Source organism: Fringilla coelebs (genome assembly GCF_963513975.1).
Source record: "Fringilla coelebs genome assembly, chromosome: 6".
Lineage (NCBI taxonomy): Eukaryota > Metazoa > Chordata > Aves > Passeriformes > Fringillidae > Fringilla > Fringilla coelebs.
In genome coordinates, this window is record NC_140034.1 from 62,584,579 (window position 1) to 62,611,930 (window position 27,352).

The 27,352-nt window shown below is 42.8% G+C and overlaps 1 protein-coding gene across 1 annotated transcript in view; it reads right to left on the minus strand.

Annotated features, from left to right (window-relative positions):
* Positions 1 to 26,260, minus strand: part of PARVA (parvin alpha) — a 62,614-nt gene extending 36,354 nt beyond the window's left edge. Inside the window, exon 1 of the mRNA XM_084208530.1 lies at positions 25,910 to 26,260. Coding sequence (XP_084064656.1) covers positions 25,910 to 26,045 — 136 coding nt within the window. The 5' untranslated portion in view covers positions 26,046 to 26,260. The remainder of the gene's footprint in view (positions 1 to 25,909) is intronic.
* Between the last annotated feature and the right edge of the window lie 1,092 nt (positions 26,261 to 27,352).

Sequence of the window (27,352 nt, forward strand, 5' to 3'; positions counted from 1 at the left end):
AACTGCTTAATTCTCAGCTACTGCAAATGGGCACAGCCTTACTAAAGCCAACAGAAGAGCATGACTGATATCAGAAGAGAATTCATCTTACTGTTTACACTGATTGATTCCAACTGGAAAATTACAGGGTCAGGTCCTTAATGCTTCTGTCTCCTTTGCCATGCTCTGTGTAAAAGTGACAGAGGCTAAGAGCCACGTGGAAGACTCCAAGCATCCCAGCAGCACAGAAACAAACATTGCCAGATCTCATCAGTCCCTCTTCCCCTTTGCCACGGGAAATGTGCTGCAGCATCAGCACCCAGCTCTGCCTTCACACCAACAGCTGGGCAGCAGCAGAGCTCAGTGCTGCACAGAAGCATCCCACCCACAGCATATTCTGCTGAACTCAGGAAATAATACAAAAAATGAATTAGTTAAAGTTCTGTTGGTGAAATAAATGCCAGGCATCTTTCTACCTTGCAAACTACGATATGAGCTGCACCAGAAGTAGCAGAGAATCTGCTGCAAAGACCTCCAAACCATTTTCCTTTAAGCATCACCACTTCTAAATATGGAAGCATCCTGCCTTTGAAAACCCATACCTTCCTCAATAGTGTAATGCTACAGTAAAATGATGATTAGAATGATAGGAAAGAGCTAACAAAAGAAAGACTAAATCAATCAGATGCTTTCTTATGCCTCTAAATGATACACATAAATTGTGTCTATCAGGTTCCCCCAGGCTATTTCAGGAGCAAGCAGAACACAAAATGATGCAGATTCATTACAAAAAGTCTAAATCTAATCTACCTGAATTTAAAATGCCAGGAATCATGTAAATGGAATAAAAGATGACAGACCTTGCATGTTATACATAAGCAGAAACAAGAGTCATATAAACTGGGAGTCACACAAAGTGCTCATTTACCAAGAAATTACAGGTGAGATCCCTGGCAGTGGGGATCTATTGGTGTAACTGCAGTGAGGACAGAGCTGTCTCCAAACTGCCCTTGTGCCTTCCCCTGCCCTCCAGAGGATGCCATGAGCCTGCCACGTGGGGCTTCAGGGGTGGCACTGAGGGTATGGGTGACATTTAACCTCTCCTCTCCACTCACCAGGGCTAAAATCCAAAAGAGAAGAATTCCAGCACAGGCTGTGTGATGCAAAGAGAGAAGGTAGATACCAGAGTTATGTTTTCAGACTTGGAAATCAAAGCAGTGTCCTTCCCAAATAACACGTGAATGCTGACAAAAGTAATTTTAAAGGGTCAATCCCAGCTAGATCTAGGTGGCAAATGCAAGAAAATTAGACTCTTGAAAAATAAAATACTACTGATGTGACACAGTTCACCTATAATATAACTGACATATGGCAAAAAATGCATTGACAAGAACCTGAGAAACTCCAGCTCTCCCAGAACCCTATTATTATTTGCAATACACCTTGCAAGATCCAAGTGTTACTCAACACAGGCAGGCCCATGGCCATCTTTCCCTAAACACACAGGAGAAAGAGAATGATGTTATACCTATAAATACACACACTTTTTTATGCCTCGTACCATAAACAAAATCTTTACTACGACCATACATGCACACAAAATTGGACCACTTGGAAGACTCAGTAGCACAGCCTCTCTCTCCTAACGGGCCAGCCTCATTCCCTGCCATTAAATCGTGACACATTCAGGTCTAAAACCTTCACCTGGAGCCAGACTTCTTGACTTGCTGTGTGCTGACATTTTAAACTGAATGCAGGAACAGTCCTCCTCTCATTTTCTAAGCTATGCTGGATCAAAATCTAAACATCAGCAACGCTCCTGAAAAGACAAAAACAACCTCAAAGTCAACAGAATCTCAGCAAGATTCTGTTGACTTAAACCCAGTAAGCAGATCAGTCCTAAATCATAACTCCTGCAGATTTCTCTCGTGGCACAAAAATACTACTCAGCAATAGGCAACACAATTGTTTACCAAATAGCTTGCTCAGTTTTATGTCATTATTTCTCAAGTGGAAAAAGTACTGACTTTCAGGGATGCACTAAATTGGCTGAAAGTTTGTGCTAGAGCAAGAGGAAAAACCCCTTGATTTATAGACCTGCACATTAACAAGTGCCTCTTTCTTGTAACTCTCTCTCTGCCTTCCATTTAGAGTTCATGTTACTGGAGTTGGATTTCCTCTAGGCTGGGCCCTATTCAGTGCCTGTTCCACTGGAGATTCTGTTCCCAGAATCCTGCCAAGCTGGCAGTATGGTTCCTGAGAGACTACTTTGCCTGACGTGCAGTAAGCTATTTATTGACACACCACTGTTCCCATTCAGTTCTGCACCTAAGCACTGAACTGGATAGCACTTCCATATGTTGGATCTGTTACACTTCTCTGGAAAATTATATTACTTTGGGTAAATAAAAAGCTAAGAGCAGCAGGAAAAATATCATAAAAATGCAGCTGAATTTGTTTCATCCTGCCTCCATCAGCAAATTTGGTCTATGACCTCTGCATATGAGTCATGCAAGTGCTTTAAAACTTGCAGTGATTTATATTTTCAGGATAGGAAGTTCAAGGCTTATATTTCTGCTCCCCTACCATACATTATTATTCTTTATACACAATTTCTTGATAATTATCTATCTAAAATATATAGGCATCTTTTTTTCCTACTTTGTGGTGCACATTAACCAAAACCATTCATCTCAATAACCAGTCTCTGGGCTCTTGGCAGAGCAGAGCTGAATGTGTAGGTTATTCCTGGAACCATACTAGGCTGATGCTCTCATCATAGTTTTAGTCATGGAAACAATCTTGCACCAAGACCGGCATTGTTTGTTAAAAAGGAAATTCCCAGCATATCTGTGAGAAACAAGGAGCAATAGGGTACACCACTTTAAAATGCAGTATTTGCACAGGGCTGTTCATTAGGAGGCTTTAGTCTGCTCTACAGATCAGGTGATGCTTTTTGGAGCTTTGGGCTCGTGCCCTGCTGAGAAACCACTCTGTGTTCACAGTCCCTCTGCAGCACAGCTTCACTCCATGAGACCTCCCTTCATACAAGAGCAACAAGTTCTCTTCAGGCTTTGAAGAGCTCTGGCAAAAGAGCTGACTTCCCAGTTTCTCTAAGCATTATTAGTGGGGCTTTTGGATTTACAAACCTGCGTTTTCTATGGCCCATCTGACCTTTACCACAACACCAGCAAGGTTTTGAGGAGGGTCTCACTGCCTTGAAAGGGATAATTTGCTTCCCTTGTGATTCAGCCCCACGAGAAGCACAGGGCAGCTCTAGCCATGGATATGTGACTTTACCATGAGGGAATTGCTCATGGTAGTTCTCTGAATTGCTGTAGTAGTGAGCTGCCACTGATCAAGCACTCTTTGCCTGACTTCCTGTAAAATTCAGCAAAGAGTCCCTTCACTGAATAACAGTGTAAAAATCTATCTCCACAGATAAATTCTTTGCAGCTCTGTGTCTTCAGCACTTGCCTCTGTAGGATATTCTGAGACAGCAAAAGCGAAGTGTCTCACTCATCAGAGTCTGGGGAGTTTGTGTGACACTGGTGTTTATCCTCTTTGCTCTCTGGGACTGGTCCTGCCCAGACAATGAAAACCTTTTCATCTCATCTCTCTAGAGTACTAACAGAGATCAATAATTCTGCTTTATCAAATGGAAAATCTCTGGGGTCTTGTGAATCATGTGCTGGCAGCTTTATTCAGATGGAAATCTATGTTCATCCCTGGGAAGCCTTGCTTTATAAAACGATTTTCTGTAACATTCAGACTTCCCATGATCTTTCAAATAATTTCTAGGCTGAATGAATTAAAACACAGGTGAAGTTTCCCCGCTGAATGATCAGCTCAAGCACAAAACCTGACCTGACAGATCTGGATCAGTTTTAGAAGTCTGCTGCAAAATGTTACATCAGTGAGCGAGTTAATCCTAACGCAGGACCTGAAAGCTTCTGTTTTTCTTCAAATGTTTCCATTTTCATTAGTACTACAGGGCATGTCAGGCGAATCCTGCCCTTTGTTGCTTGTGCAGCCCGATTGCAATTAAGCTAACAAGTCTGCTGTAGTACAGGATGGTGTCCAAACCCTTTTCATAGCTGTGGTAGCTCAGGAAGAAGAAAGCAAACCCTTAATTTGTCACTGAGGTAAGCATTTATCGGCTGTGGGACCAAAGGAAGGTCAACACATCTCTGCTGTTTCAGAACTACAATGGCACTTTAAGCCTCCTGATGCCACTTTGATGCAGACAACGGCCATTATCACTATTTCATGAATATGAGAACAGACACATAGAAAAAAAGAGAGAGTTTGCACGCAGCCTCAGAGCAGAACAGGATTAGTGCTCGGGGGCTGCTGGCTCCCAGCACAGGCTCGGTCCCCACATCATCCCTCTCAGCCACATCCCTCTCCCCTCACCCACTGTCCTGATTCAAGCTGGTCACCTCCTCAAAGCTGCTCTCCCTTTCCAAGGCCTGTGTTATCACCTTTCCAATCTCCCACTCTGCTGCTGCTCCTGCCACTTCCTCCCCACGGCTTCCCCCTTCTGCACCCTACAGCTGCAGGCACAGAGCTGTGTCCAAGTGACCACCTTTGCCAGATCCCCTAGGGAGCAAAACCAGATAGGTAAGTGATGAAAACCAGTGCCCCATGTTGCCAATCTAATTTAACATATTTTGAATGCAGGTATTAAAAATATGAAAATTATTATTGACTCTCTCTCATCCCATTTAATGGCACCTTAGACTGATCATTTGAACTCTGCCTTAGAAATCTATTTCCAGAAGTAACTGCTGATTTTATATTACATCCTAGACTGAGTATTTCTCACCATAATCTCCGGCCCTCTCTGTTCCCTGTAAAACATTTTTTCCTGTCAATTTCTGAAAAGTCTTTAGACAATATTAGGAAGAGAATCTGATAGTCTATGCTTCTAGGCAGAACCAAATTATAAACCACTGTACAGGCAAAAAAAAAAAAAATCTGGATCAATCAAAGCTTAGTTCAAGGAAGGGAAGGTGTTGCCTTTAACAGTCAGAGGAAGCTACCACCTTGTGGAAGAGCCTGAGCCGCGCTGGAGAGCAAAGAGGAGACTCTCAGTGCCTGGCCAGGTCCCCACAATTGCAGCTCTCTCTGCCCACCAGGCAGGGGAGAGGCCAGGCCAGAGCTGTGTCCCACCACGGAGCACCTGCATGCAAATGCGGCAGCTCCAGCCCAGGGCTCCGAAGGGAACCACTTGCCATAAGTAAATGCACTTTGACAGCAGCTCCTAATAAGAGGAAGGAAATGAGGGAGAGAAAGAAAAGTGATAGGAGACAAAAGGACTTTATAAAACAGGGCTTTATTGCTTTCATTTGCAGCATTTCCCTTTGTTCTGTTGAGCCTTCCAATTCCAGATACTGCACAAAAGAGATACCTGTCTAAAAAAGTTTATTTCAATCTGAAAGTGACTTGTAAGATGCTTCGCTAATTCAACAGCCCATTATCAGAAGTAACAATGAGCTACCTCTAATTAATTTGGTGCAGCCTTTGCTTCTGATACCAATCAAATCAATATTAATGGGGAGTTTGTGCTCTCTCATTACAGCACAAAAAGGGTACCAAACTTCTCATGAAGATTTTTGGACCATAAACTGTGTTTGAGGTCAGCGTAGCTGGCTTCTTCCCACACCCTTTTTTTCAACCAGAATGGAAAAAAATATATAATGATGTGCTATTTAGTACCTGGATAAAAATCTACACTCAGGCTGCCTACACCTAAAGACTGAAACCAGTTCAATATGAAGAAATCTCAGTCTAAGAAAATAAAGATTTTAGTATCTCGCAGAGCTCAAATTAAACACTTAAATAGGTAACACTAGATATTTCTCATGCTGCCTCACATTTCTCTATTTATTTTTATCTGCAGGATCAGGCGTGTTAGAGAGGGAGGCCTGGTAAGAATTGCCTCAGCCATCATTCTTGGTTACTTACATCTGTGGTCAATTTTCCACACTTTCTTCCATAAAAGGTAAACGAGGCACTGTACTTGCAACAGGATAATCTAAACAATATGAACAATGTTACTGTTGAAGACCATCTGGCTCATCAAGCACAGCTCCAGACTTTTAACTCCTTGAATAAAGTGCGGAACCCCGCAGTGGGTTTTTTGTTTGTTTTTTTGTTGGTTTTTGTTTTTGTTTTTTTTTTAATGCAAAATTCATTTTTAAAATGTTAAAAGTAGAGATCCTGGAGACACGAGGGATTCAGACAGGGAGAAAATTCAGTTTCTCCCTTCAAAGAGGTTTTATCCTCTTTGTCTCATGTATGTTGCAATCCAGGCTACATACGAACACCCAGACGTCAAATTTTCCTATGAAAAAAAGCCCTCCATGAGTAACTGGTGTGTGTGGGGTTGGTGTTCCAGAGGGGAGACAAGAGGGTTAAGTATTTCATAATTCACTTCAACTTAATGGCCTGATTCTGCCACTTCTTAAAAGGTAGTAACAGTCAAAGAAGGGTCACCAGGAATTAGAGGAAAACAGGGGGGAGGGATAAGGATGAATGAGACCAAAGAAGGCTTTTGCTAATTGTACACACAATTTCTTATCTGTAGATAAATTAATGGGTGGCTGCTCGCTGGGAGAAGAACGTGAAAGCGGAGTAGGAACAAAACAACCTGGAAGAGGGTGAGCCAGCAGGGAGAACACAGTGATCCCCAAAGAGCAGAGAGCAGAGGAAGCAGAGGAGCTGGCTGTGCCCCATCCTCCAGAGGCCAGCCCATGGCTCTGTGCCTCAGTTTCCCCAGCCAGCTACTCCCAGGGGAGCAGTGCCAGGGCTCACCTCAGCTCCGGGAATCTCTGGAATACAGCAGGGTGGCCAGTCGTGGCTTACAGCACGACAGACACGCAGGAGTTAAATATTCTTACACTTCCAAAAGGCCACAGACTTCAAAACATGCTTGGTTTTCAACTGAGCAACAGAAAGAATTAGATTTTGTCGTGGGTCTCTGTTCAGTTTTCGCTCAGCTCCCTGATTTCTCAATTCCGTGATTTCTCTGCGCACTGAGTGGGTTAAAAAGCCCTGTTGGCTGTAACAGGGCAGGGCTTTGGTCCTCAAGGGGGTTGTTATCCTCCAAAGAAGTTTTAATGGCATTATAAAAACCAAACCAAAACAAAACAATAAAAACATCCAAAACAAAACCAAAAACCCACAACCAACTGGTTGTTGAAATACTTCAATGCTTTTTATTTAATTTCTAAACATATTTTTGGAAAGGAAAGCAAAGAAAATGAATTAGACCATAGCTGGATTTTTTTCTTTTTGTGTAAACACAAAAATTAATTTTCATATTCAGCAGTTTCTTGCTTTAAATTCTGCATCTTGCTTTAACTAGAAACATCAGCCTATCTGGTTTCTAGGTAGAGCACACACAGGGCTGAACCTTCCCCTACAGTAAGTTCTTCCAGCCACTCCCAAAAACATGTGCCCACAACCCTTTTTCAAAGTCTACTCTAATTTAGATCTAATTTTCATTGAAGCTAATATATCATAAGCCCACTGCAATATGTACTGACATACATATGCTGAATTCTTGGCTTACAAAATCATTTTAAGATGCAAGAAGCACTTTTAAAAATTATTTTTAAAGAAATTGTATTTAATATATGCTCATGACTCATCAATTGAAAAGAAAAAGCAATGTTACAGTAAGCAAGATCAGGCAGTTTTATGATTAATGGGGTCAAAAAGTTAGAATTCATGTTTAAAACTTTGGTTACTCACACTGAAACAATTAACCCTATCTATTGAGCATCAGGCCCCAAAAAACAATGCAAAATTTCAGAAAGAAGCAATACTATGTTACAAACCACTTATTTTGGTGAGTGCTGCTTCCCTTCAAAAACAGAGCAACAGATTTCCCCCATTTATCAAGAGATTCTCTGGATGTAACTCTTTCAAAGCAAATCTGGCTTCGAAGCCTGAGATGTTAGAGCACAATGTGTAAACTAGGCTTGCCCTAATGGCTATTTTGCTGCAAAAGCGTTCTGTTTTCTGCTGCCCCAACTGAAAGTCCCTTTCCTCATACTTCAGCTAATATTAGGATTTGAAAAATGAAAACAGAAGTCATTTGATCAACAAGGAATCTGCTGCCAAAACCTCCTGTGCGACCGTGACAGCACCAGTTACAAAAGCGCCTGCCAGCTGTATCGTAGCTCAGAGAAAAATCATTCCTTTATGTTGCCCTGGTTTTTTAAGTTTTTCTAAGCTTTCTGATGTTTTTATTCTTGTAACAAACCTTCTCACACACTTTCTGTACATAACTTAGTGTTTTGCCTTCTTTTATGGAAGAAGGGAAATTTGATGGACTGCTGGTTTGTCCAGTGTCATTGGAGAGGTGGCACTGTCACCCTGCGATCCACTGCCACTTTTGGAAATCTATAAATGTTGGAGTCAAAAAAATAAACTGGTTGGAGTCAAAAAATAAACAGCAGCTTGTCCGTGTCGTCTTGTTTCATGTCTTATAGTAACACCTTTAAATTAATTTCACTGCTAACTCTACTGAGTGCTCATGATAGCGAGCATCAAATGCACTGCAAGGAGCTCCTGGGTTTTAATTAAGAGCATTCCACAGGAATAATGCTAACACGTGCTGAGTGATAAACATATAAGCACTAATACTGTTCTGTAAAGCCTTAAATTACACGCTCCACTGCGCTGCATTTAAATCCTAGAAGACACTGGCCCCAATTGCTGGGATTACAACTTTCAATTAAACCTAGAACTAAATTACTGGATTTCTGACCATTTCTTTAATCCACACCTGTCTGTGAAGCCTTTCACCACATTCACACTTAATAACCCTTAACATTTTTCATGGGGAAAGCTCAAAGGTTCTTCCAAATTTAATCCCTGTCACCGCTCCACTTCACACATCTGGAAACTGAGGCACACAAAAATTAAATATCCCAAACTAATGTAGGAACCTGTGGCACGATTGCTGCTTTTGAAAGGGGCAATTGCACCTTGTTCCAGACTTGTTGATCAATCTCACTCCCACATGATCATCATCTCTTGTGCAAGTATTCACATGGCCTTATGGTAAATTATGCCAGGAAAGAGCTCCAGATTAAAACTGAGGGGTAAAAGGAGTTACATGCATGTAAATGAACACAGCTAAGTCTGTAGCCATTATTTATGAGGCACCTCTAGGCGGGCACGTTTCTAAATTTTTTCTAGACCTTTCTATATTGACTCAGCACAATCAAAGTCTACAGCTGCCTTTGAAAAAACCTCAGTCATGTTCCCATCTAATTGAAAAGAGATAAAAGAAGAAAACAAAATGAAAATATTTTTTTCTTCCTGACTCTCTATAGGACTGTTGTCTATTTGAAAAACTAGTTAACTGCCTTTCTAAATAATGTTAAGGTTACTCAGACTAAATCTCATCAAGAAGCATTCAGCCAACATGTGAATTTCATATAGCAAAATCCTCAGATTTTCTGAAAGCCTCATGCCCATACCTTGTCCACACCACAGCTGAAGAGCTGCATGGATGCTGTGCACGGTGGAAAGCTATGGCACTGGGGACAGCTTTGCACCTGCTTTTCCACACCTGGAGTGCTGTGCCCAGTTCTGGGCCACAGAGGTGCTTAGTGACCTGGAGCATCTCTCATGAAGATGAGACCCAAAGCCCCAAAGCTCAGGTGCACTCAGAGATTCTCCAACTCAGAAACGTGGAGAATATTGAGAGAACTGGAGAACAGAAGCACAGAACAGGACAATGAATCTGCTCAGCCACGCATACCCTCAACTACTCTCTACATGCACAGACATCAAATAACTAATTCAAATTAAAGAAATCTAAGCCAGATGCGTATACACAAACACCTCATTCCTTTCCTGCACTCCTACTAGATACATTTAGTAGCCTGGGAAAAAGCAGTCTATTGAACAAATATGCTCTGGGCATAAGACCTGTCACAAAACAAAATCATTGAGAATGATTCTGTGTTCCACCTCATGTTTGATATATTCATTAGGTTTACTGAAATCCCTGTACACACCTGGAAGTACATGGCCTGAATATTTTGAGAAGTGTGAGGCTAACGTGTATCACTTCTGAGGAAAAATATTATCCTCTCCTTTTTGGTTGTCATTACAAAGTAGGTAGTTGTTTCCTGCAGATGAAATCCCTGAAACTGCACATTCTAGTCTGTACTCTGTAGAAACTGCTTTGAAGCGAAAATAAAAATTCTTGAGTTGCAGCTTCTTGTGCAAAGGTTTCCATGTCAGTAACAACAAGCTATGTAACACTTTTAAAGCCTGATGAACTAGAAGACAAGGAGGACTCTGCTAAACACAAAATCCCTGACAGTGCCTGGATAAAACAACTGAAGAAAACCGCTGCAGCTGCTTGTACTGTCTCTAGGTTTTGGCATTCATTATTTAAGTTCAGTGGAAACTGTTCAGCCTTGAAGTAGACTGACTCATGCACTTTAACTTCCAATTTCCTGCAAACAATCCATTAGTTTTTGGCAAGTTTCACACTGCACAGTACTTCCCTGAAAAGGGCAGCTCCCAAACTCTCCTGATTTCAGCGGCGTTTTTTCAGTTTAATGAAAGCAGAATTTGTACTTGTGCCCTTACAATTCTGAGTGTGATCCCCACCTGAAGGTGTCTGACACACTTATCAAAGGCAGATGAATGACCTTGTTGGGACAAATCCTACTGGGCTGTACTGTATGGGCATTTCTCAGAGCTTAGATGTGCACTGTTAAGTTTTACCTGACAAGGAAAGCAAAAGAAATATTTTCATACTACCTACGCCTCTCCCAAAAGTGCACTACCTACTCTTACACTTCTCTACTTTTATAACAGCTGAAATGAGCTATTTGATAACTAAATGCTAATTCCATCATTTGTAGCTACAATGGTTTTAAAATTTAACATTCCCTTCAAATATTTTGTCCCCAAGTGATATCTGAAATATGTCAGTAACTCAGAATGGAAAATAACTGTGGTATCTCCACTGCCACCAGTTGGTAACTGTATATAAATGTGGTCTAGTAAGCAGGGACTAGTAAAATAATTCTTCCATCCCCAGGATGCAATTATTTAAAAATGAGAAAAGAGATGAAAGCATCAACATAAATACATGTGCATACAGCTTTCAAAGTACTCAGTGGGATTCCAAATCTCCAGTTTAGCTGGCACAGCAGAAGAGCTTTCCACATTAAAATTAATTTTTTTTACTCTGTGCACCTTGCAGAGTGTGGTGCTGGAATCTTGCATTTATCCACATTCTAAAAAAGCTACAATAAACAGCAGCACAGATTTTCTCACCTCAGTGTATCAAATATCCACCTACACAAGGCAATCATAAATAGGTTGCACAGTTCCATAGTTTTCATGTTCATTCAGATCCTCAGCCCTCTCTCCTGGGACTGTCAGCAAGCACAATTTAATAGCTGAGATGTGCAAACTGCTCCACTCTATAAGAGCTGAGCCCATCTCATCCAAGGGGTTTCACTTCAGTGATACAACCATCAAATGGGCAGTGGCCATCGTGAGAAAGTCCCTAGGCAAGGTGGTCTAGCAGCAAAAAAGTTTACCAAGTGTAGAAGAAAGCTCTAGAATGTTTTGAAAGGCTTGTTTTTAAGTGTTTAAAAATACATTGTGACTACCAGGGGATTTTACATATTGTGGGAACTTAAGTGGTTATGGTTGTGGAACTTGAGCACCTAGACCTGCTATGTTATTTGGGTGTTCAAAGGACACCTACCAGTTAAAAATTAGCAAGATAATAAAGCTCTACAGGTGCCTGCATTCCAGCTGAGAAAAGTCCAGCAGGTTATTTCATTCCCTACTGCTGTGCATGAGCACAGGCATAAACCTGACTCAAAGAGCAGGTGCTTATTTCCAGCTTCCTTTCCCAAGCTAGACTGTGCACAGGTATTTCCACTGTAAACAAGATAGACAAAGATGGCAGACCAAAGCTGTAGTAATTATTATTTACTGCTGAGGGTACCTTCTTTTCTGCATGATTATGTGGTGCTCCATAGCAACTCTAAGTCTGTATTATTTCCTGGCATGTGTGTTGTTATCCTCCACCTCAGAAAGAACTCTCTCCTACCTTGCTGAAGCCCCTGGGAAGTATCCCCAAAGACTGGTTAAAACCTCAGACAATTAGCATTAGCCTCCTTTCCCTTCCTTTTTCCTTTCCTTTCCCTTCCTTTTTCCTTTCTCTTTCCCTTCCTTTTTCCTTTCTCTTTCCTTTTTCCTTTCCCTTTCCTTTCCCTTTCCCTTTTCCCTTTCCCCCTCCCTCCCTCCCTCCTTCCCTCTCTCTTTCTCCCTTCCTTGCTTTCTTCCGTTTTTTTGGTTTTTTTTTTTAATAGACTCCCATTTCCCTGCTTTTAAAAATGTGCAATTTCTTGCAGCTTTCCTTAAGGCTGTCTGATAGCTCCATTCCCTCTTTGCACTCCATTTCCAAGCCTCAGCAGAGAATGTGCCTGATTTAGTCCTTAAGCTCTGCCTACTCTGACATGATCCATGCATGCACCTCTTTGAGCCATGAATGGTTTCTTGACTTGCATCTTTGACTTGTCTCCTTGCACACTCATTGTTAGGAGGGGAATTAAGTGGTTTGTGAGACTGATCCCAAGTGCTTAGCATCTGAACAGCGTGAAGTTTTACTCCACTGAGTAAGAAAACATTTCCCACAACTTCATCCCTCTAGCCATAAGCGCCTATGTACAACTCTACTTCCCTGACAAAAGAATAAAATTTACAGACATTTTTATCTCCCTGGGATTTATTACTGGAACTGGAGACTGATGGTTTGAACTGGGGAAGTGAATGAAGCAGAGCTGCTATGCCAGTCATCCAGGGGTTAAGCTAATTTGTTAGTGCCCTTGCTGTTTCTTGCTGTCAGCCACAGTGCATCCACTCTTTAAATTCTGAAAAGAACACCGACCTTTAATCTGTGGTATTAGTTCCTTTGACAAAATGGAAGATTATGTCTTTCTCCCACAAGCCTTCATGCGAAGCTTAGTCAGCTTCCATCTGGTCTGGCTAATTAAATGTAAGTTAACATTAAGTTAAGAGCCAGCTCCAGCCCACAGACCTTCTATTCTGCAACGACAGATTTATTAATTGCCCGAACTATTTGAGTATTTAATACCAATTTTTGATTACTTCTATTTTCTTTGCTCTCTCATGAAAACAGGGAAATGTTTTTGAAGACATATTTGCATAATTTCAGTTCAGAAACACAAAACACCAAGATGTGCTAATAAGATTCTGAGGAGCCATAACACTGTCAGTTTTTTTTCTTCTGTATTTGACATGTTAATAAAGTACCATCATAACAGTGTGAAGGATCTGCCTATTATGCACAAGATGTGGAATCACTGGAGCTGTACACTTAAAGCTGGCCCTGACCCACAATCTGGCCCTACATGTACTAAAACTACAGCCAGTTGTTGTATTCCTTATTCAGTCAAAACTTTCTTTGACCCTAATGGGCGTTCTGTCTGAATGAAGAACAAAGGGATTACATCCAATATGGGGAGGTAGTAATTAGAATCATGCCCACAGCTAACTTTTGATAAAATTAATTTGTAAAAATGAAAATACAAAGAATTTATGAAGTCAAAATCGTGCTTTGTGCTGTTTTAACATTAACTCTGTGTCAGTCTGGTACCTAATCTATTTCACTGTATTTAACATTAGATGTTAGAGAAGAAAACTATACACTTCAAGACTTTTAAAACAAATAATACAGCAAAGTTAGATTTATAAAATTTTTTTAACACCTGATATTACTTTGAGAAAGATTGTTATTAAGTAAAACATCTTAAACCGCTTAACCAAGCCTTCCTTCTCTGGGATAGAGTCAAAGATCCCATTAAGAAATGTTATTTCTTCATATATCTATTTAATGCAATTCCTGCACTGTATGTAAAGCATATTTAAAAATTCAAACCCCAGGAAACTTCTGCCTAGTTCACATATAAAAACCAACCGACCAACCAAAGAACCCCAACCAGTTAAAAGTTCAGTTTCATTTAAAAATCTAAACTGTATCAGGACATACATCAGAGAGTTAAAAAGCCAACAAAAACTGTGACTGGCACAAAGCTGCCTGATGGAGCAAGACTAACCACAGAAATGAGGAGACCACTGCTTCCTTCCACTTTGCTTGCAGACGATCACATGAGCAAATCAATTCACCTTTTCTGCCTCATTCGCCCCAGCAGATGGTGCAGGGAGAACAGACATTTCTCCTTTTCTGGTCTCACCTTAAAATTCCCAGGTGTTTCAGTCAGATGAAGATGTTCTGCGTAAGGCCAGACTGTCAGCAGCTAATATCATGTCAGAAATAGCAATGGACAAGCAATTTACATCTAAAAGGCTCAGAAAACAAAACTGCTATTTTAGAGGGTGCAAGACCAACAACAGACACAAAGCATTTCTGATTGTCTGTTTATAATATGGGGTTTTCTAGTCTACGTATTCTGTTCTCTCATCTATCCATTAAATTATAATGACCTGTTTCCAAAAAAACCCAAACAACCCAGACCAAAAACCCCAACCTCCTTCTCATTAAGCTTTCATTCTGTCCTATCTTCTGCCTTGCTTACTTTACATTTGTGTTCTCTCTGTGTACACCAACCCTGTTTATTTCGATAGCTTACCCTGGGAATGCTGTTCTGCACAGAATTACCTTTTACTCAGGCAAAAGGAGAATGTCTGATAAAATCCACTGGGGGAACTGCTTCAAGAACGAAATACAGGACCCCAGATGCAATCTGAATGTACTGGTTTGACTCTGAGGCTAGACACGGCTTTCTGCTGCAGGCCATTAAGATTCAGCTCATTTTCAGAATACCAGGCGTGCACTCAGGATCTGCTGAGCTCCATTCTGACACAGCAGCAGCCGATTCCTCTGGACTCATTCCTGGCACTTGGGCTGCTCACACCAGCTTTCCTCGTCAGCTGGAGCCACCTTGTGCCCTACAGAGCACCTGCACCCTGCGGGCTGCTGAGGAAAAACCGTGTTTACAGGCTGGCTTCTTCTGCAGCAGACAACAACTCCTAAAAACCATTTATTCGGATTCTACATAAACCGTTTCATTTGGGAGTAACCACATCAATTCGGTTAAAGATGATTTATTTGCGGGTAACTCTTTCAAGTCAGTTAAAAATTAACCAGGATAATAAAGCTGCAGATCAACTGGATGCTGATTACTTTGTTTCCAATTCAACCCACCACTGCAGTAAGGATTTATGAGTTATGCAGGACACTAGGTCACTTGGAACACTCGTGGTATAATGAGGAATACCACCACTATTTTCCAGTTTATTACGCGTCCTTACGTACGATTGAGAATTTTAACAAAGCAGTGACAAGAATGCGAGACCACGAGCTGCTCTGCTGCTAGTTTTACTTTGCAGTCAAACAGCAAAGTCTCTTTCTCTGCAGTAATGAATTTGAGTGCACAGCACAAGAATGTTTAAAAGCGCTGCAATTCAGATTTGGCCTCTAGCCATAAAATTCTAATGCAGCTTTCAAACACGCCTAAAGTCGGAGTTCATTTTTTTAAAATAGGGATCACATGAATCAAATAGGTCTGGACAAACTTCCAGAGGCTACCGGGGCAATTTCTGACTTGGAGCCAAATCTACCATATTTCTGTTCTTTTATTCTGACAGGATCAATATCAAATGTGTTGAGGATATGAGGGTACTGAGCCAATAGATATCTCAAGAGTGATGTTCTTTATTCCAAGTGGGTAGGACAGATGTGATCGCACCTTCTAATAAAATTAATACTTATCATTTAAACAAATGAAACCTGACATTTCTTCTTAAACCTGAAAGCATACGCCGCAAAATCCCCCAAACAAACCACAAAACCCAACCCCCTGAACTACAGTTACAATGAAAAGTGTTCTGACCTTTTACCATTCTTCTTCTTCATGCACTCTGACGACAAGTTAGGCATATCATCTTTTGAATTCAGCTCTGCAATACATTATACTGCATTTACTCTGAGCACTCTGACATTATCATTATCTTCTTTTGTGCCCAACAGCAACTGCAGCTCCTATAATGCCATTATTGTAATTAAGAACAATCTGAACCATTGACAGCATTGCCTCGTTTGCTCTAGAATCCCCTGTGCATTAGTGTTCTTCCAAACCAATATTTCACTATTAATAGTTTGCTACTTTAAAACTGCCTACGGTTAAAAAAAAAAAAAAAATAGGCCTCAGCCTAACTCAGTGGCCAAAGAAAAAACCTGCTAAGAAAAAAATAAATGAAAGGCTGTGCACTGGCAATCTGTTACACTTTTCTTTACATGTGTTGAAAATGGATTCACACCCTGCCAACCTATTCAGGCCGTTACCCAGGTGAGGAAGCTTATTTTGGCTGGCTTCAAAAGGACCACCTGGACAGATACAAAAGAAAAACATCTCTTCTCCCACTAAATGTACCCAAAGTCTAAACTCTAAATGTACTCTGTCTAAACTCTCCCTTTCATTAATCCAGCTCGCAGTCGGGTAAGTAGGGCACAGCAATTTAGGCATTCTTGTCTGGGAAATTCCGACCTTACCTCCTGGCCCTGCAGCACACGTGCTCTGCGGGCTGCCTGCACCCTGTCCGTGTGTTTGCTGAGGGGGATACCTGCCTGTCCCTGGGCCAGGGAGGTGCTCAGCCACAGCCCTGTGAGCAGCCAACACCCAGCCTTCCACTACTGCAGCTCCAGGGAGACCACCAAGCGTGGGCTAAAGAGCTGCAGGTGCAATAGCAGGGCAGCACTGATATATTAGCATGCACCTCTCAGAACCCAGAAAGCCCAGAAATGGCCCTGTCATCAGAAGCAACTACAATTTTCCCTCTGCAGTAAATGAGAAGCTGGAGTGCTTAATTCTACCAGAAAAGAACCCAGCAATCATTACCTGCATGCTGAACCTCCCTGAAAAGGGAGCGTGGCTGGTAAGGTGGAGTTTTAGGTATTTTTAGTAGATGTGAACACGGGAAAGCACCGTATGAAGATGACTAATGAAACATGGCTAATGGAACAGAGCTGGTGACTCCCAAGGAGATTTAGATAGATGTGGTGGCAGACTTCTTCTTCTTGTGAACACATACTTCATTAACAAATTATCAACTTTATCTTAAAGGAGTATTCAATGCTCAGGCTACATTTGGAATTTTTTATTCTTTCAAAGCTTTTGCAGTGTGAGATTGTATTTTTATGTCTGGGAAATGACTACTGGGCTGGAGCTACTTCTCTCTCCACCAGAGTCTCTGCCCAGAGCTTCTGATGGGGAACAGTGCTCACTGACAATTGCTGCACCCCCTCTCCTCCTAAAGTCCCTTTTCCCAACTGGGATTTCATAGGTTTCACTATGAATAAAGTAATATCACCCATCACTGGATCAGTGCCACAGACTGCTCTACCACTACGCTGAGCAGGAATCAGAGAAGCCAGAGGGACTTAACCATAACTGCAACTACCAAGAATGATTCATATTCCAGGTGTTTTCTTTCACAAAAATAACTATCAAAGAAAAAGTAACATATTGTCAACCATGGTACACTGTGTGCTGCTTGACACAAAGATCAATAAGAAGTCAGGAAGGGAAGTGCAAAGATTAAAAGGAAAGCAGTATTGCTAAGTCAGGACCTTTTGTGTTAAATCCACATATATGATCAGAATATTTCATAGCACCACATGCAATTATTTCCCGTGGACCACTGCAAATCTGAAAGGAAACCAGAGCATTTGGGAGACTGTAGAGCTTTGTCATTTCACCCTGCAATTCTTTAATATTTTGAGAAAGATCACTGCTTGATGAACAGTGGTACAGTCTAGAGGCAGGTGCAGGATTTGGGTGAACAGATGGTGGCTAATCTTCCTAATACAGCTCTGCCAGCACAACTCACTCTTGACCAGTCACATCCCTAGGTTTTTTCTGGCCCTTGGTTTTCCCTGGCCTGAGCACAGCTTTTCAAGGGGTAGTTGCAGAGTAGACCAAGGATTCACAAAAGGCTATTGATCGGATTTTGCTTTTGGTCCAAGACATCTTTTGTTTGTATTTCAGTTTGGTCACTAAAGTGAATTAACTCACTGGTGCACTCAACACACACATACACACCCAATTCCAACAGGGACAAAGGTATTCAAGCCAAATATTGTTATCTATTAGTAAGTATTAGCACACCAAGCAGAAAATGCATGATGATACATGCAGAGAGCAAGGCTTTGCTACTCAGCACTCCAAATACAGCCACACACACAGGAACAGCACAGGAACTCTGGAGAAGGCACACAGAACACACAGAGAGCAAGCTACACCTTCAGCCCCACATTTGGAAGAGCTGCAAGTGAAAATGTGAAGCACTGCAAAATATCCTGCCTTGCAGCTCATCCTCTCTCAAGCAAAATGGCATAACACTGCTTCCAGCACAGCGCTGACTGCCCCACCTGCAGTGTCAGCTGGCCTTTCAGCATGTCTTCTTGTGGGGCTGGCTGCAGTTCGGCTGATAAAACAGCTTATTGTTAGGGATGCTACAACTGTATTTGAACAGGAACTGGCGTGGGCAACACAATTTTAGGTACACCTCAACCACTGCTTTTCTGAAGTTCCACTTCACAAAGAAGTGTGTCCCTGCAACTGCTGATTTCACCCACAGCAACACCAGCACTTTGCTGAAAAAGACTGCAGAACCCTGGATTAAGTTATTAGGAAGCACTTCATCTCAGATACAGTGACACAACAAACAGACTGGACTGTCCTTATCTTAATCTCCGTGAGAAAGGCAGAGAGGCCAGTACTAAACCATTCTGCACGGAGGGCATCACTTAATGGTTGTGAAAGGCATTAAAGAAAGAAAATAAATATTAGGATACATCCCATAGATTCTGTCCAAGGGAGACTTGCAGAAACATAGACCTGTACTTACAGGAAGCTGCCTTTAAGGTGAGGGGGTTCAGAAGATGTAAATCCAATTGGAAATTTTCTCTTGGCCAGTCTTGGCCTCTAGGTCTTCTCTTACCTTCAGGGCAGATTCCTTTAAATGCTATGGGAAATATAAGAGCTCTAAAACTCCAGATTCTCTTGACAGCTCACTCACTTCACTGAGGATGAAAACTTTATCCTCACTTGAGTACCTCATATTTATTCTACAGCATTACTCAATTATATCCACTTTCACTCTGCAAACTGGATATATGTTTTTATATCCAGAGGATGAATGTTTTAAATCTGGAGATGTAAAGGAAAAATTAGCACTGAAACACAAGTGCATCAATCTGAGCTGGTCCCTCGCTGGTTTTCATTTTTTTTTCATGGCTCTATCCTGTAATCTGAAAGCACTGGAGGCTTTTCAACCAATTGTTCAATGCATGTTTATTTTTAGCTGAAACCTCAGCTCAGATGATGAAGGAATTATTTAAATGGGAAAAAGTCAGGAAATAAAAGGCATACTTCTGCAGCAGCTGACTTGCCCACGTAATTTAGGCTTTTTCAAGTCAAATGCAAAGACAGAGTTCAGAGGCTCTACTGCCCACATGCAGGTAGTCAGAGAACAGTAGAATTCTGGTTTGGGTCAGAACAGGAGATCAAAGCCCAGGGCCCTGGTTCCTGGCAGAAACGCCTTCTTTCCAATATTAACAGGAAAGGGCAAACCAACAGAATTTGGTATAAGCTTCATAACAGCTTCATAATGCTAACAGATGTCACAATAGGTATTTTATGATTTCTGAACACAAGATGTCTCTGATGGCCTACATGATTCACACATGGACCACTAGAGACATGTAAGATCCACACAGACTCGCTTTTAGACCCCACCCCCCCTTCCTTTTTAAAAACATTTCTGGCATCCAAAACACCTCACAGCAGTAAGTTTCAGAAAACAATCATGCACAGCCTGGCTCTGTGCTCCCTTCACACAATCCCCTCACTGCATGCATGGCTCCTCCTGCCTCCAGTGAGCCAGCACCACGGGCTCCGTGGCATACGAGAGGTTGGCGCTGCTGTGCTTTGTTAATCTCAACACTGCCAGCACAATCCCGTACCTGTGGGATCTAACCCCTCTGCACCTGCTGGGAGGCACTCACATAAAGCAGGCATGCACACCCTCAGCTCTACCATGATAGCATAACTCTGGATAGCCCCCCAATCACCTGGTTGGCACCTGGGATGCACATGCTCCTGCAGATCTGAGCTGTACGCAAAACACGTGGACCGAGCATAACTGGACTGGGCCCTGCATGAATATTGGCTGAAACAATGAACTCTTAAGAATAATTTTAGGATCATCTTTTATTTTTGAGATTCATAAACACATTCACAATATTTTCATGTCTTTCAATGAACCAACTGGAGCCAGAGGCTATTAAAAAAGGGGGGACAAAGAAAGCTCCACCTGGGCAGAGCCCAGCTGGACAGATGCTGAACAGCCCCAGGCAGGGCAGAGCTGCCATCCACACTTATCCCTGGGAGCTCTGTGCAATTCACATTCTCTGAAAAATTCCTTCACCCAGGATTTTTCTCCTGGGAAGCTGAGAAGCCTCAGAGAAAAAGGAAAACAATTATTATCTCATTTGCTTCTCCTGTTTTGCTCATGTGGAATGTGATTGGAGATTGTTTCATTGGTTTCATGTGAGTTGTTTTCACTCTTTGGCCAATTGGGGCCAAGCCGTGTCAGGACTCTGGAGAGAGTCACAAGTTTTCATTATTATCATTTCAGCCTTCTGTAAGTATCCTTTCTGTATTCTTTAGTACAGTATAGTATTCTTTAATATAATATAGGATTATAAAATAATAAATTAGCCTTCTGAAGAACATGGAGTCAGATTCATCATTCCTCCCTGCCACAACAGAGCTGCATCTGCAGGGCCATCGCCATCCCAGCCCAAGCAACAGGAGGGTGTTCAGCTTTCAGAGGCAATTCTCTTCCTTCCCACTGAGCAATCCCTTCCACCTCCCCAGATAATGCCCTGACAATCTGGCTTCAAAGCACACGAACAACACCCTGGTGCTGTCCTCCTGAGGAGTTTCTCTCCTTTTGCACAAAGGCCTGAAGCAGTGAAGTGACAGCAAACAAAGCAAGTGGACCTCCCCTCTATTTTTCTGTTTGTCCTTCCACAGAACATAAGTATTTTATCTACTTTAGAGAACTCGCTCCAAGGCAGTAATTCCTTCAATGGTGATGCTAACAGGTTTTGCCCAGCATCACCAGGGACACGGAAATGTGCAGCACAGAATACAGGGAAAAGATTCTGAGCACATTCCAGCCGCTGTGCAGTGAGGGTGGGGGAGAACCACATTCATGTCAGACAGCAAAACCAGCAGCTCAGCCACTCTGATGGCACTAGAAGGCCTAGGGCTGATGTACTGATAGCGAAAGGCAGGATGGGAGAAGCACTGGTGAGAGTGACAATAAAGCCCTTCCCATGTCTCCCTTTTCACCCCATGCCATCCTCTAAACACTGGTGTGAAATTAGCACCCAGGGGTTCATTTCCATCATTCATGCCATACATCAGCAAATATGATGGCAGGACACAGATCAGTTCTTCCAGCTCCTGCTTTTAAATACAGCATCAGGGAAGAGCAGAGGAAAAGCAAAGCCTGCTGAATGTTTCAGCCAGCCTAGAACCTCTCACACAAGAAACAGACAAGCACAAACATCTCCTGACACAAAAACTAGTCATTTGCAATTGCTGTGCAGTAAGTTGCAGAAACAGGTCCAAAGAAAATGAGCCAATTGAGATCTAGCAGAACACTTCTACATCAAGAAATAAATTTATGTCATTGGAAAAGGCCCCGAGCAAGACCAAGGCATGATTTTTTGGTCAGTGAGCCCCACAGCAAAGCATTTTACTCATGGATGGCAGAAAGACAAACATTTTATGTAAAACACCTGAAAAGCTTTCATCAGCCTACATTTACTCTCTGTATTCTTAGATTACTCTGATTTCATATAATTCCATAAAATACATGAAGTAAAGATTAAGAAAGTTAAGGTTATTATCAAAACCCACCAAATTTTCCATATTTTATACTGTTAACATACTCTTCCCTGAGGCACACTGCCGACCCCACATACCAGAATTAAATCAAAATAAGACAAACACAAAAAGAAGAATATCCTAAGTGGAGAACAGCAGAAAAATCATTCTTCCTCCTGCCCATCAACCCCAAATAAAGTAGGCAGAAGAGCAGTCAAATTACTGAAATTGATGTCACATCAATTGGCAAACTGACTGAGCCCGTACAATTGCTCTCCACCGAATTCACGGGTTCAAGCTGTCTGTTTCCCATCTGCTCCTCTGCAATTTAAGCAATTCTGAACTTCACTCTCTGTACCCAAATGTGTCACAGATTTATCAGCATGTCAGGGGCCAATTCTTTACATTCTCCACTAAGGTAAGCTATTAGGGGGAGCAAATTCTCTGTGTTTATAATTGCCAGGCCAGGAAAATTCAAGGAGGACAATAACACATGACCTTACTAAATCCACCATGAAAAATTCATTAGATAACACAATCCCCCACCCCCATCTTTTTTAAAAAGGCCATTTTGTTCTCTTCTTACATGTATTTAAAGACATGCTTAGTACAGAATACTGTAACGAGCTTACAAAAAAATCTAATTTGTGGGCATTTTTTGCTCATATGCTGAGCTCCACCATATATCTGAACTCCTGATAGATAAGGACTGGGATCCTTCACTAGCATATAAGGGGTGGCCAGTCTTTAAATGCCTTTCAGCAATGAAGGGGATGGAACCTTATTAAAAATCACAAACAACTTTTGCACACCACAGTTCAGTTTGCAGACAGGCTGTCAAGTATTCTAGTCTTTGTTCACAATTCCCTCACTGCCTAAAAAGCTAATTTAATTGATTCCAAACATACTTAATAATTTGTAATTTTGCTACCTTAACAGAATGTATGCTCATTTAAAGATGCAGCTGCAGATGCTCTCACAGGGAAGACCAAAGTACGTTCTCATCCTGGAATTACACTGGTGATGAGATGTTGTAAATGAAAACCAGACTGTGGCTCTACATGACAGACAACATAAACAAATCTGAGCTCCAAATTCCAGATTTTATCGAATACTCTCTAATATTTAATGGCAATGTATTTTCCATATTAATATATGTCTTGTGGTATGAATAATCCCTGCTTACATCCTCTGTGATATCTCAAGTATCTCAGGTTACTCTCTTTGTTTTGGTCAGTAACTTGTGCTCTGAAATTAGAGAATTCATTTCACTTGTCTAAACTACCCTCACCTCTTCCACTGGTGGACCTCCTACCATTGCCAAGAACTTTGAAATGCATAAGCAAAGGTCTGCTTTGTATTTTATATATATTTATGCATATAAATTAACATCAATACTGAAACTGCATTTTATGCTGTATTATAAACTATTTTTGCTACGCCTAAAACTACATGAACTTTATTCTCTTCATAAATAATCTGCATTACTCTTCATCATAAAGTCCCTTCAGATCCTAAAAGATTTTCATTTGGTGACGCATTTTGGTAGTGGCTCTGTTGTTGCAATGTACAAAAATGTAGTTTTGACAACAATCAAAACACCAGTTGATGACAAAAATACAAAACCCACAGATATGCAATCGTGTTTCACCTACCAACAGTTAACTATATTTATAGCAGAGATGGTACTAAAGTGTAACCAGCATAGTCCCTACAAGAGATAAAAGGTTTTTTGCCTTATTAAAAACCACTAGCTCTTAGCCCTAGTGGTAAAACCCTGGAGTAAATCAGTATGTTTCTGTCCTCTATGTAACAGCAGAATTTACACCAACTGAAAGACATGGAAATTTTCAGGTGTCCCTCATTTATCCTGACTTACACTGAACATTTTCCTATACATCCTGTATGTAAGCAGCTAAATAACCATGTGCACCTCTCTAACCAAGACCCACCTCCATGGAAAACCTGCCACAGGCTGGTTAAAGCAGGAAAAAGCCACCAAAGCTCAGATCCTAGATGAACAAGCAATCTGACCTCCGAAATTCCTGCCTAGGCTTCAACAACACCTGGAGCCCTACAAAAAAACCAGCACAACTTAAGATGGAACCTGTGTGGGCCACAGCCAGCAAGGCACAATGCTCATTAATAGTTTGCAAACTTGTATTTATTTTTAGTAGAGAAAAAATTAGGAAGTAAGAAAGAGGACAGGCTTCACGGTAAGGCTGAAGGCACCTGATTGTGTTAAAACCATAAATCAATAAAAAGAAAGATAAGATAGCATACTATCAATTTCACCTGTATTTATGCTTCCACCAGATAAATGTCACAAACACATACCCAAGTAAAAAGGATACTAAGGTTAATTTAACACAATACATTTTTGTCCATCAGCAAATAACAGTCCTTACAAAGTTAATAAAAAACCCCCAGCTCTCTAAAATAGCTATTGTTAGATAGACCTTAGAAAATTGGGAAACACAAAAGACAAGGACAATGCAGTTTCAAAATTTCAAAAGGATAGACGATAATGAAATGACAGGTGCAGGTTTTAATCAATAAATGTAACACACTAATGAGAAGAAGTATGATTTCACAGAATACATATTCTTGTAAGATTACAAGACAGTGGATAAAAGTAACTGCTGCCTCTAACAGTTTGCTGGAGATATTTGACTTCAGACATCTGTCACTAAGGAAAAAAGCATTTACTAGTAAAAACAGTACTAACAACAACGTAATGGACATACCCAAACTGCCACAAATAGGCTTACTTAAAGATCTGTAAACATTCCTACAACAGGGACTCATCAAAGAAGATTGTTGCTAGTTCAATGTTGCTAACAGTGACAAATACTCTAACAGAGTAACTTTAAAAAGTAGGCAATTAATTAATGGATCTCTTTCATCAGCATCTGGTCCGTCTGCGATGACCAGAAAAAGCCAAATAATGTGAGCACAATGGTGCAACACGGATTTAACTGGAAGGCAAGGCCGTACATCACAGAAAGATGACGCGATAGTTACAGAATGAGGAGCTGCACCCTCCCCAGTGGTGCCATCCTTGTCCACGGCACTGGGGCTGCTCTGAAACACATGAGGAGCGAGGGGCTGCTCAGCCTCACACCCTTCCTCACACCTACAAGCAATGAATTTTGCTGGGAAAACTCTTTTGAAGAGACTGTTACGTTAGCTCTATTTGCATCATATTTAAATTAAGTTCAGCTGGGAAAACGATGGGTGAGCGAGGTGAAATTCCAATTCTCTCGCTCTCATGGGATTTCACACATGAAAATTCAGCGGGGGGTGGCTATTGACTCGCACGTACGGACAACGAACCAGACTGTTGTAGGGCTCGGCCTTGTGTAAAGCTTCTGTAGAAGGGTTTTGCCCAGCACGAGGATAACCGCGTTCCGAGCCGCTGAGGCACGATCGCCGCTCTGGAACTCGCGTCGGTGGCGAGCGCGGCACGGAGCGCTGCGTGCCGGCCATACCGCACACCAACACCCGGACCCACACAGGGCCGGGCCCGGGCTGCCCGCACCCCAGCTGCGGAGGCAAATCCCGCTGGGGGGAAAATCCCCGTGCGCTCCCAGGCCTGCGGGGCCCGCGGCGGGCAGCGCCCCTTCCATCCAGCGCTCCTTCCCCGGCCGGGCCCGCACACAGTTCCCGCACACACACTCCGGAGCAGCCCCGCACAGAAGGCCCCGGGAGCGGCCCCGGGAGCGGCCCCGGAGCGGCCCCCTCTCGGTGCCGGGGCGGCTCCTCCCTCACCGCTCGCCTGCCCACCCCACCCCGCACGTCCTTCCCCGCCAGCCCCTTCCTCCCGCTCCCCAGAGCCTTTTCCTCTCCCCCTGTCTCCTCCCTCCGTCCCCCCCACATAGTAAGGTAACTCCCAGGAAATATGCGAACCTGTTAATTTTTACCTTCTTTGGCTTTTTTCCTCCTGGCCAGCGTGCCGCCGAGCTTGCCCAGGAAGGAATCATCCTTCTTTCTGGAGGGGGGCGATTTCGGGGTGGGGGACTTGGGGGAAGAAGGGGATTTCTGCGGGGACGTTGCCATGCTGGGCCAGCCGCCGCCGGCGCTGCGGACGGAGCAGCGGCACGGCTCCGAGGCCCCGGTGCCGTGGGAGGCTGTTCCCGGCTCTGAACGGAAGCGGAATTATTTCAAGCATTTGAGGCAGCTCCTGCTCAGTTCTCCAGACTCTCCCGCTCCTTCCTTCCCTCCCTCCCTCCCGCCCTCCCTCCGCCGGGGAGGGCCCGCTCGCCTCGCACGGCTCCCGGTGGCCCCGGGCGCTGCGGGAGCCGCTCCGCTCCCGGCTGAGGCGCCCTCAGCCTTGAGGGGCCAGTGGAGCCGGGGGCAGCGCCTCGGCCCCTGCTCCATCCTCCGGGCCCGCAGGGAGCCGGGCAATCGCGGGCCGGCTGGGTAATAACGTGGGTGCCGAAGGGTGAAGGTAGCTGTGGACGCAGTGCCCACGCCGTTCAGTTCACCCTCAGCTGCCCCAAGGTGAAGGGCCCGAAGGACAGCAGGGTCACAGCTGGCAGCAGATGTTTCTGCATCCTGTCTTAGCACCGATAGGAAAACAGAATCACGGTCGGGGCTGGAAGGAGTCTTAAGGATAATCTAGTTTCCAGCACGCTGCCATGGGCAGGGACACCTTCAATTAGACTTGATTGTTCAAAGCCCCATTTAACCTGGCCTTGAACACTTCCATGGATGGAGTGTCCAGGGCTTCTCTGGAGAGCTTGTTCCAGAGCCTCACCACCCTCCCAATAAAGAGCTTCTTCCTGACATCTTGTCTAAACCTACACTTCTTCAGCTTAAGGCTGTTTCCCCTTCTTCTCTCACTACCTGCCCTTGCAAGAAGTCCATCTCCAGCTGTCCTGTAACCCCCCTTTAGGTACTGGGAGGCTGCTAGGTCTTCTGAAGCATTCTCTGGGCTGAACAACCCCAGCTTTCTCAACCTGCATTCATGGCAGAGGTGCTCCAGCCCTCTGAGCACCTTGGTGGCCTCCTCTGGACTCGCTCCATCAAGTTCATCTCTCTCATGTTGGAGGCCCCATATCTGGGCACACAAAAGAACTTGGGAAGTAATTAAAGTCTCGCTAAATAGTTTCCTGCAAGTTAAAGTTCAAGCTTACTACAGACATTTCAGTCAGAAGAACATTTTGCAAAGCTCTTCTGCCTGCAGTTTTCAGCCGTGTCTTCATATCCACTTCTCCAAAACAAAACAACTGTTGTCGGCAGACCAGTATAGAAAGCCTGTGGAAGGAAAGGTGACTTAACACGATAGATTGCCTGTACCAACCCTGCTTTGATTTGCAGATGAGCAGCTTAAGGGAGGTTTAAAACAGATAATTTGCTGTGAC